The sequence below is a fragment of the Magnolia sinica genome, chromosome 16 (assembly GCF_029962835.1).
Source record: "Magnolia sinica isolate HGM2019 chromosome 16, MsV1, whole genome shotgun sequence".
In the NCBI taxonomy this organism is placed as follows: domain Eukaryota; kingdom Viridiplantae; phylum Streptophyta; class Magnoliopsida; order Magnoliales; family Magnoliaceae; genus Magnolia; species Magnolia sinica.
The window spans coordinates 72,459,748-72,471,713 of NC_080588.1; the positions used below are offsets into that span (position 1 = coordinate 72,459,748).

The 11,966-nt window shown below is 39.9% G+C and overlaps 1 protein-coding gene across 1 annotated transcript; it reads right to left on the reverse strand.

The window, feature by feature from the left end:
• Nucleotides 1-1,177: 1,177 nt before the first annotated feature.
• On the reverse strand, nucleotides 1,178-9,986 carry LOC131229512 (cytochrome P450 734A1-like). The gene is made up of 4 exons (XM_058225487.1): nucleotides 9,411-9,986; nucleotides 5,483-5,727; nucleotides 3,307-3,667; nucleotides 1,178-1,798 (listed from the first exon to the last, which is right to left on the reverse strand). Exons 1-4 carry the CDS (start codon nucleotides 9,903-9,905, stop codon nucleotides 1,385-1,387), a joined length of 1,515 nt encoding a protein of 504 aa, XP_058081470.1. The 5' UTR covers nucleotides 9,906-9,986; the 3' UTR covers nucleotides 1,178-1,384.
• Between the last annotated feature and the right edge of the window lie 1,980 nt (nucleotides 9,987-11,966).

The following is an 11,966-nucleotide window of genomic DNA, read 5'->3' on the forward strand; positions in this document are numbered from 1 at the left end:
CTCATGCCCTGAAATGAACTGAAGAGACCAGTGGACGGAGGATTTCTCCTGAACGTCATGGTGGCCCCGGCTGTTTCAATGGTTGGAAAATAATATCCACTGCTGCTGTCTACCCACTTATCTCTCTCATTTTCTTGCACATGCTCTAAAATTAATCAAGGAAACTGGTGGCCCACCTAAGGCTCGAATTTTCATAATTTTTTATTAAAGTATATATTTCAATGGCCTCATTACAATCATTCTATCAAATGTAAATACTAATTTAGATTATTAATTTGATTTAATAATCAAACTAAAATTCCTGTAATTGTGCTACAATATTTCAATGCATTCCTACTTTTGGAATCGAAGACAAGCTACCAAACACCTTAATTTGTCACTTGATTTTAATGTATTTCAAATAAAAGCCCTCGGTTCCCGCAATCTACAGCCAAAAAGCAGGTTATTATTGAAGTGGAAGATGAAAAGCCCTGATCAGTTAGGTGAAGAGACACGCGGGGTTTATTCATCAGCTCACGTTTTTTTGCTTGGTCCAAATTGGAATGCATTGAAAGGACAACTAGAATCTACGATGGATCCAAAAATAAACCAGCCCAATATCAACCGGTCATTGCCTAAAATCTTCTAAACGTACTCGGATTTGGTAGTGACCCTCAGGTAGGTGCTTCAGAAGCTCCATGGGACCGTCATTATGTATGTGTTTTATCCATGCCATCCATCTCATTTTTTCATATCATTTTTAGGGTATCAACAAAAAAATGAGGCAGATCCAAGGCTCATGTGAACTTCAGAGTAGGAATTCAATTTCCAACATTAAGAACTTCCTGAGGGCCAAAGAAGTATTGAGTAAGCTGATATCTATGTTTTCACTTCATCCAGTTTTATGTTACTTTATAAATAGGTTGGATGGCAAATAAACATCACGGTGGACCTTGTGAAGGCTTCAACAGTAGGTGTCATTATCCCCACTTAATCCTAAGGTGTGGTTCACTTGTGCTTTGGATCTGCCTCATTTCTGGGATAACGCCATGAAATGACCTGAAAAAATGGATGGACAGACAGGATAGAGCAGATACATCATGGTGAGTCCCACAGAACTTATCAAGCAAAAGAAAACACGAAAGCTTTATTAATTATAGAAATACAGTACATTAATACACGGTGAGGCCCACAGAACTTATCAAGCAAAAGAAAACACGAAAGCTTTATTAATTATAGAAATACAGTACATTAATACAGGGATATGGATCCTCGACATAAACAGAAAATTTTTATTTTTCCACATCCTGATTGGTCCACATCATCACTCACACTATAGTACGATGATGTAGCTCAATCATCCTGTTTGTGGCAAGTAGAGGATCTGGATCCACACGTTGAAATTTCAAATCTTCTGGAAGAGGACGTGGACCCCATATTGCGGGTACAAGGTTATCACGAACATGGGTGCATGAGCGTATGCTGGCGAGACCGAGAACGAAAATCGACGTAGGATCATGGACAAGGCGATCTTCGACTCGACCAACGACAGATTGGGGCCCGCACAAGCCCTGGGCCCCAATCCAAACGGGAAGAATGCACCTAAATTCTTTCTTGCATCGGAAAATCTCAACGGATTGAATTCCCCTGCATCTTCTCCCCAGAGATCGGGATCGTGATGGACAGCGATCATCGGCAGGTAGATCTGCGTGCCGGCTGGGACGTCGAAGTTCCCCAGCTTCACGTCCTTGCATGTTTCTCTCATCAGCATCACTGCCGGAGGGTACAGCCTGAGAGTTTCGTTGAGTATCATGCCTACCTGCAATTGCAGTAGATTGTTTATTAATCCAGTCCATCTTTGCCAGGCCGACAGGTTGTATACTCAAGTGGGGCCCAGGTTTGGATGGCCCATGCACCAAAAACTCCAAAGAGAGAAACAATGCAAAACTTCAGTTCATATTCAAACCAATGAAACACCTGGGATCTTTCAAGCTTGAGGATTTGTGTTGCATGGTCATTCAACATCAAGGCCCATTGAATGGACGGTTTGGATAATTGAACCTTGGCCCCACCTGAATAACCTGAAAACCTTAAGAGTATCCTAAAACCCAGGAAATATGAACCTTATGTAGTGCATGGCTGCTGAGGTGGTGAATCTCTGGCAAGCAAAATCATATGATTCCACTTCAACTATTACTTAACCTGAAATCCCATTGGCCGGATACATGTACACTTGGATCTCATGTTGATTTTATCATGAATTCATGATATCGGGTGCAACCAAACGCCCCCTAGGGACTTATTTGGATACATGGATTCCATGGATAATTTAGTGATTATTAATTAATAATTTTCATGATCATGTTAGAAAACAGTACTATTATTTGGATAGCAAGTTGATTTGTCAGATTGATTAGACAACATTCATCTTATTTATTCGTGTAAGATTATTTTAAATGTGGATACGTGTAATAATTAGTGTAGGACCTTTATTAGGTGGGCCCCACATGATCATCAAGCTAGATCATATTATTGGGTTAACATAGTGGACCCCATTATATATGTCTAATTCTTATAGATAGGTACGGGTGCGGTTACACATACACTATGATCTCTATGTACAACATTTGGATGGACATGAAACCCTTAACAATACAAAGATTTTTAAAAGAAGAAGAAATTTTGATGGGCTTAACTTATTCAGGTTCTTTCCTACATCTTAATATGTTTTTAACCTCACTAATCCCTCCCATGGAAACCTTTCTTAAGGTGTGCAAGTTGTGGAAGATCCAAGCAGTTAGTTATGCACACACAAATGACTTACTAATCAGTATGATCATTTGATTCATAGCTATTTTTTTATTTGATCTCCATCATTGATGTATAGATTGCTTCATTAATTCTGCAATTTAATCTAACATTTTAGGTGGATTTCACCTATCGAGATAGTCAATTATGTATCTTGTCAGTGGAAATTTATTTTCATTTTCACATGGATTCCATGTCACGCCTTGAACATGGAGAAGATGGGCGAAAATGTAGCTGTTGTGTTTTAATCGCCAATATTCACCAGCTTTAAAATTCAATTATGTGTGTTTCAAACTGGAGTTGAAATGATTGCAAATCAGGGCTACTTGCTAATCTGTCTTGGGGTGCATCTGTTGCACCAAATATCATGATTAATCAGTCTTATTTGATGCAAGATTTTATGAAATTTCATGAGACTTGGTACAACCAAATGGTAATTTGTCTCCACTTAATTCAATAATTGCAATTTAATTCAATCAAGCATCCAAACGCAGCCTAAAAAGAGAACATGTTACTCACAGTTTTGAGGTGGTTCAAGCTCTCTATGGAAGGAGGCTCAAGGGGGCCACAAACACTGAGAACTTCTTCACGGGCCTTGCGCTGCCACTCTGGGTGCATTGCAAGGAGGAGAAGAGTCCATGTGAGAAGGTTAGCACTTGTTTCCTTCCCTGCAAAGTGGAACGTCTTGCACTCATCTATCATTTCATCGTTTCCAATTCTCTCTCCTTCAGCTTCATTTTTATTGGCCAAGATCATCACATCCAGCAGGTTCCCAGAATTTCTACTCACTTCCCCATTCTTCTGAATCAACTTTCGCAGGGAATCGCGGATTTTTGTGTCTAGCTTCCACCGCATTATGTTCTTCTTTGTAGGCAAGAACCTATAAATTGTATTTAAAAACAAAGAAAAGAAAATAGTGAAGTATTATTGGAATTTTACTGGCATTATTCTAAATACAACTTATATATTTTTGTGATTAGATTGAACTGTAAACTGGTCGAGGCCTAATTTTTGGTTTGTACCATGAAGCTGGTTTCGCTACAAAGCTTTGTAGGTTAGTCTTAACCTATAAAGCCATACGTGGGTCCCATCATCTGATATGTGTCCATTCCTGTTTCTCCTTGACATCCCATGGTTAAGCTGGTTGGTGGGCCACATTACATAAGACAATTGAGTTGGGGAAGTGCAATATTGAAATCTTCAAGACTGAGGCCAACCATCTCTTCTACATGCTATCTAATCTGCTTAAAAGATATGCTCAACCAATATGAATAGACATCCTAAAATATCAAGCTATTTCAAAACCTACTGATAAAAATGAAAAATGAAGGAATTGAAATTGAAATATTAGATAATTACTTGTTTTTCATTGACGGTAAGGTCTTGAATTTACGTAAGACAAATGACCCTAATATAAAATAATATAACAAATACAAAATCTTATTATATCTTAATGACTTATAAACAAAAGAAACAAAAATTCAAAAGAATGAATTATTTTCTTAATATACATATGAGAAATAAAGTCCTTCCTAGTACTTAGGTGCGCTAGCTATATCATGTTACATTGACCCTAAAACCTCTAAAATCATGGGGGTTCAGTTCAACATAATTTTAGATGTCGAGGAGAACATAAGGGGGTGTACATGATGAACATATTAAATGTTATTAACACATTACAATGAGCTCCATGCCTTGTTATATAATTTAATCTTAACATACAAAACTTTATAATAGATCCGCACATCATGTGGCAAATAAGATTGGCAATGGGCCGGGTCACTTAGACATTTATGGCTAGGGATTGGGCCTTAAACTTGGCATGAGTGCCGGTCTGGGCTTGAAATTTAGGTGTCGTCGCAAAAAAAAATCGACTATTTATGAATGAATTTTAAATCGTCACTAACAATTAATTTTTTTGTGATCAAGCTACAATTGTCGTCGCAAAACTTATTGCAAAAACTTGTGGTGGAAAATGCTTTTCGCAACGAGTTTCAATGGTTGTCACTAATAGCCACTTTTTTGTGATGAAATGGATTTCTCTCCACACAAAATAAATAAATAAATAAATAAAATAAAAATGCATGGATGGTTTAAAAAAAAAAAAAAAACCTTGTGAGCATATTCGATATACATGGCTATTTTAAAGGCACCCTTGGTCCATGGTCATGCTTAGATGATTAAACTTATACAAAGGGTCTCATCATGTATTGGAGGTATACGAGCCACGGCCTTTCCAGCTCGATTAAGGATAGACTAGGGCTAAGCGCCCCCATTGCCATCCACTATAAACATTAGATAAAATACGCAATCGGCCATATATTTCCAATTAAGTTATCAGGCCTGAAATCAGGCCAAATGTAATCCGTGGGCCGGCTTCTCCATGGTCAATCCAAAGATGGCCCAAAGTGGGCTGGATTTCTACTAGGAAAGCCCAGCCCATTTGTCACCTTACACAGTAATATAATACCATAGGGTCCTAAGTTGGTAGTTGATATTGTAGGCCCTACTATGAATGGACCATGCCCTAAAATCTCACAACTTTGGACGGTCCTACTCATCCATTGCGTGGCCATTTTCCTGGAGAAGACCCAATGTTACTTTACAATCGTCCCATCTTTGAGATCTTGTGACAGGGTCGACACACATTTGGGCCCATCAAATCAACGGTCTACATAAATCCTCTCCCGCTCACCTGAATCCAGGAATGTAAAGAGTGCGTAAAGCCTGTGAGACCAGGTACGTTTGCTGTCCCTGCAATTGGAAGACGAGCTTTCCCTCTTCGTAGCTGCTTCCAAAAGCCGCTTTCGAGATAACGTCGGATGTGAGATTCTGGAGCTCTCCAAACACCTCCAATTCGAATTCCCGCGCTTTTTCACCCTCTCTCTCCCATCTTTCCAGCATCTTCTCACAGCTGTCTACGATCCAAGGCACCCAACCCTGAAATAAGACGAGGGGGCGTAGTCTACGTTAATGCGTAGATTAGCATCAGGGGCACCAACCAAGTTTACTTGCCTCGTTTGGATAAGTAAATGGGGGTAAATGGAGGAAAGTGGGAGTAAACGAAGGTAAATAATATTTTAAGTGTTTGGATAAAAAATAAATATATGCAAATTAAATAAAATGAAAGTAAATAAGCTTATGAATTAAATCCTAAGAATTTGGAAATAAATGTGGTGAAATGTTTTTTTGAGCTCCCTCATCGCACGACTAAACAAAGATGGCGCTGCGCACATGTCCACTGTATATATGATATGCTATTAATGCTCGAAAATCATTCAAATACCGATTACATCACTAAAATCACACCAATAAAGTGATTCAAGCCATTTAAAGGTTGGCTATATAAATGAATGGTTGAAAAGCATTGGCAAGTTACTTGTTTGTTGTGACTTTTATATTTGTAGCCCACTTGAGTCTTAAATTTATTTTTATTTTTTTGGTAAATTATATATTTCACGTTCCAAATCTTCTTCTTCACTTCTATACAAACAAAATGTTTAAATTTTAAATGCATTTCATTTGCTCCCATCGAAACACATGCCAGGTTCATTTACCTCCAGTTTCATTTCTTGTCTACCTCCATTTATAAGCTTATGAACTAAGCTTGATATACTTTAAACTAGGCTTGGGCCAAGCTTGGCTAGTCTGGTAGTTTATTTAACACCCATCTGCCCAGCTTGTTTGGGTTTTCAAGGCCCTTTTGGGGAGCAAATTACCCCCACACGGTAAGGGTAACACACCTTGATGAATTTGTTGTATATGCACCATCCATCAGCTCATTTTATGACGTGTTCCCAAAACTTATGCAGATCCAAATCTCAAGTGGACCACGCCACTAGTGAATTATCATTAAAAAAAATTTATTTCACACAAACTTTGGATCAAACCAATCTTTGTATTTTCCCTCCATATGGGTTGGTTGACCTCATGGGTTGGATGGCAAATAAACGGTACGATGGACCCTAGGAAGATTTTAATGATGGGCATTCAATCACCACTGCTTCCTCTGGTGCGTTCCACTTGAGATTTTCTATTGTAGGCGTTCAATTCCCACTGCTTTCTATGAAGTGGCCCACTTGAGGTTTGAATTTGCTTAATTTTTTAGCTCATGCCTTAAAATCATCTCGCAAAGTGAATGGACAATATGAATATAACACATACATAATGGTGGAGATCCCCATTAGTTTGTCATATAACATGCCTCAGCCAGCCCAAACCCGGCCCGTTGACAGCCCTATGAGTAAGGGAAATACACGCGGAACCTACTACGGTTGCAAACGGGTGGGGTTGAATGGAGGGAGACCCGAACCCAATCTATTTTAGTAATTGAGTAAAGATTTTTGGCCAAGATCCAGGCCATTAAAGTTCAGGTAAGGTATGGTTTAGGTCTAAAGTAAAATAAAAAGGCTTATTTATTTAATTGGTCAGGTCTAAATATAGAAGGATCTTGACATGAGCCATTTGTCTCATGAGACGTATTTGGGTTGTGTATAAAACTTAGAAGTGGGTTTCACACAAATAATGTCGAAATATGTCAGTCATATAAGGTTCAAATCAAATGAGATCCAATAATACATAGCTTTATTCTATCAGATGAGTGCACTGTTTAGGTTTTATGGCATAAAATCAGGCATTTCACTAGGCAGCAGAATATCAAAACAAATGAATAGTAAGAAAAATATTTTAATCTTATATCTACTTTGTTAATCCAGACCGTTGGTATGTTGCATCCCACCATGCGTGGATCATGGCCATAAAATCTCCCTGATTGGACGATCCTACTCGCACCTTTTTTTTTTTTTTAATAATTGAATGTGGACCGTTTCTGTTCTTCAACCTCTATTTGCAGGGGCCACGAAATAAAAGGTTACAAACAAATCCACGTAGAGCATAGCCCATCCAGCCTGGTTACAAGAGTTGCCCCACCTTCAGAGTGGGATGCCTGAAAATTAATGCTATCCGACCATGAATTGGGCCACCACATGAATTTAGAGGTTTTATATGATAGTAGATTATTTTATATGGTGGCGCACCTAATGACTTTATAGGCCGAATATCGTTGGGACTTACATAATTACACAAGTTGCATGGCATTAAAGGGCACGTGGGCCCACTTTAGAAGAATAATGGGCAACCATCCAAAAGCTGTTAAAATTGGTGGTGGCCCACATAAGGTCGGATTAGCAGACTCTTTCTGGCCTCCAAATTTCACGGTGAGGCAAAAATATCGAACATGTCAAAAGTGCTGATAATAATGTGCTGAAAACAGTAGATAATCTTTAAAAAACAGAAAATTATATAATAAAAGTAAGAAAAAATGATTTATTTGTTTGAATCAAGGTGTGATTGAGTCACTTAGTTTGAAACCAAATTTGTCCTCCTTGATTGTGTCTGAAGAGTAATATGAATTTTGGACAACTGGCATCTAGGATACAATGACTATTACCTGGTCCCAATGATACACTCGTTAGACACAAGTTCGAATGAGATGTAAATCTTAACCAAAGTGAGCTGACTTAACAGCCTCAATTGACAAAATAACACTTGAACTTGAAAAAAATCGTTGGTTTTTTAATTAATGAATTCAGAAAAGGAGTAGGTATATATATAAACTACAATTATGTGCTTAAAACACCGTTTCAAATGGATTAGGTCTGTTGGGTTTGAATTCAATAGGTGCGACTACCTAAATAGACGTATCTCTAGTTTGAAATTTATGCAAAACAGACAAGTGTAACCCATAGATTACAGAACAAAATTGTTGGTGCGAGTGTAGCATGTGCGCACACACACGTCCACCTCCCGGCATAGCTCGGCACATGTACGTGTGGTCAATAAAATAAGTTCAGGCTAATAGCACCCCTATTGAATCAAATTCATGGGACCCTGGGAAGGACTTAAGCCTCGTGTTAAACTCATCTCTTATATACTTGATCAGTCTTTTTTCCCTTTTCAAATTAACAATAAATATATTAATATTAAAAAAATAAGAGAGAATTTTAAAATTTTGAAACACTTTGTTTTAAAATCCTTTTAAAATACAACACAATGCCCTAAACACACTTAGGTAGGCCCCACCTGCAGCCCCTCTACGATGAGTTTACTGGGATTGTAGAGGAAACGGCCTGATGAGTTGACCATTGGAAAGTCTTTTCTCAACCGCCCCTTCGTTTCATGCACTTGCAGCCGATCCTATGAGTAGACCAGGATGACGTTTGGGTATGGCCACCGCATCCATGATCTTGAACATAGATCCTTGATATTGGTTAGGAAAAGCATGGATCTTGAACATACATCCTTGCTATGGTTCCTCTGTCTACTTCATGCATGTGGAGCCCACTTCATCAACGGATGGATTAGGAACCTAGGTGGGCCCACCGTGATTTCTATACGAGCCTGATGTGCTAAGCCCATGTGCCTGGCCCATTTCCAACCTAGTTTTTTAGTTGACTCAGTAACAGGGTTTCGAGTCAAGCTGAGTTTTTGTGTTTTTAAACTATGGTAAGACGTGGCCACCATTAGACGGTGTGGAGTGGTTGCACGTGTACCACGTCTGCAACACATTCTGCAGAGAGAGAGAGAGAGAGAGAGAGAGAGAGAGAGAGAGAGAGTAATCTTACTTTGACTCGTTCCATATTCAACACCGAGTTAGCAATCTTCCTATGCTGGGCCCACTTCTCTCCCTTCAAGTTCACCACCCCATTCCCAAGCAACTGCCTTGATAGAGGATTCATGGTCAGCTTCTCGAAGGCCCCACCAGAGTTCATCAACACCTCCTTGATCAGCTCCGACTCGCCTATCGCCAGCCGTGGGGTGGTTCCAAACCAATAGATGAACGTCTTACCGTAGATCTTTGACCAGTGGTAGTATTGAGGGATGACCCTGCGCACGATGTCGTGGCCTAGAGGCAATGGGTCGGCTTGGGCTTTCGCAATCAACTCCCGAGCATCCCCTGCATTGCCGTTGATCAGACGGCGAGGTGGACCACGTAGGCCTTGCCTGATGAACTGAGCTTGTAGCCTGTATGGCACCCATATGAAGGAGTATATGGATTTAAGGAGGAGAAAAAAGAGGAGGGAAACGAAGAAGTATGTGAGAAAGAGAGAGAGATGCATTGTATGGAAATGGTGAAGTAGACACAGAGAGAGATGGGTTTTGAAGTGTAACCCAAAATGTAATATTGAATGTTTGTAATCTACTTTTTCAAATACATCTCTTATTGCTGGCAAAAGATGAAAATCTTGGAATCTCCACATGGCCCCACCTGATCCTGACAAGTTGTCAGGATTACGCTATGGTCTGTATATGGCCATGTGCGAGGTTATGTGAGCGGGATAACATAAATTAAAAAAGAAGTCTCAAACCCCATTCACTCATCAGTTAGGCCCAACTATAAAAAACAGTGTATGATATACATTTTTGCTCTAATCCGGCCCACCTAAGAAGTAGATAGAGCTGATTTTTGGTTTTATATATATATATATATATATATATATATATATATATATATATATATATATATTATCTTCTATACTCGGACCCCACAAGATGGAAGGTTGAGATCATCTGACCATTCTTGCATGTGGATCCATCACCGATGGCCAAACAAAGGGCCCTCAGCAACCATTTCCACCAAGCAGGCGGCGCTGAGTAAAATATATTTCAGATATGTAGATGATGGCTAGCTTGGGTTGCCTCAGATGTACTTTTGAGATAATGCAACCAACCAGACAGTGTGGGCCACCTATCCATGTGGATCTCGTCTTCATTCATCATGTCATGCAAAAGAATTATTAATCGTCCTTTTCAATGAAAAAAAAAAAAAAAAGTGGTCTATTTTGATCTTAATCGTATATATCGATCAATCTATCTTTCAATTATAAAAAGGGTGGACCATTCTGATCTGTCGGTGCGGCTAGGATAATCCTATCCATCCAATCGATCCATGTGGGCTGACAAACATTGGTCTAGAGGGCACTAATCAAATGGCTAAGATCGTTCGGTCCATGTCTTCTCTGTATCCTGGAGGCATCCACTGTAAGGACCACTAGACAGATGATCCGGATCATCTGATTCAAGTAGAGATCTGGATCCATAATAGGTGGGCCAATGGATAGGGGACACACCAACAGTGGGCGCGGCTTCAGTAGATCTCCGGATCCATAGAGGTGCGTGGGGCCCATCTTGATGTATGTGACTACATCCACGCTGTCCATCTGTATTGAAAACTCGTTTTAGGGCATTTTCCAAAAAACGAAGCAGGTCCAATTCTCAGATGGACCATAGTACAGGAAACAATACTAGTATTAAAAACTTCTCTCGTGGGCAGCTTTGGATCACAATGATTTTTGAGTGGTCTCTTCGTATGGTTCTTTGCTACTTTATCAACCGGTTGGATGGCAAATAAACATTCCTGTGCTGAGCTCGGCACAAGCATGGGTTCCGAGGGGTCACTGTGATATGTATTTTATTAACCAATGCAGGGCATCTTCACACCCGACTGGAGTGGGGTGGTTCGTGGGATGCAAGGGCACACTCGAGGTGGGCAGATCGTGTGAGGCGGGGGTTCGTACGAAGCAGAACCCATGTGAAGTGAAGCCCACAAAGGGGGTTTAGCTGAGGTCTTAACCCATGCGATGTGAGCCTGAGGTATGAGATAAAGGGATTGATTCGCTATGCTCTATCAGTTCAAGCTTTTAGAGCAAGTGGTTAATTGTCTTGCATGGTATTATAGTAGAGGTTATCATATGGATGTAGATGCAAAAAGGTGAGTCACACTCACGTGAGCCTTTTCAAGGCTTTAATTATGTGTTTGTGGGCAGTGTTACATGTAGCACCAATGACAAGCTTTAACTTAGGTTGAATAAATCCACATTGACTCTCCAACTTGCCAAAGTGATAACCAATCAGTGTAAGTTTTTGACAGGCAAGATCCGATTATCTTGGCAAGCCAGAAAGTATACGCTTGAACAAATTGGGTGCACAATGCTATAAATGCAAAGTCACGAATGAGGGTAAGCAAAGGGTTGAGAAGGGAATATGTATTGCACGAAGCTAATGTAAGGATAGATGAAGTTAATTGACACCCCCACACACCCATTTAGTTACACCCAAACCCAGCCCATGTCAGGCCAGTCTCGGGTGCACATTGGATGCACCCCACCCATTGACACCAC

Coding starts and splice junctions, on each gene's coding strand:
- LOC131229512 (XM_058225487.1), bottom strand. CDS start 9,905: ATGCATCTCTCTCTCTTTCTCACATACTTCTTCGTTTCCCTCCTCTTT. Junction 5,728..9,410: donor TGAATATGGAACGAGTCAAA/GTAAGATTACTC, acceptor GTCTTATTTCAG/GGTTGGGTGCCTTGGATCGT. Junction 1,799..3,306: donor GCTTGAACCACCTCAAAACT/GTGAGTAACATG, acceptor CTGCAATTGCAG/GTAGGCATGATACTCAACGA.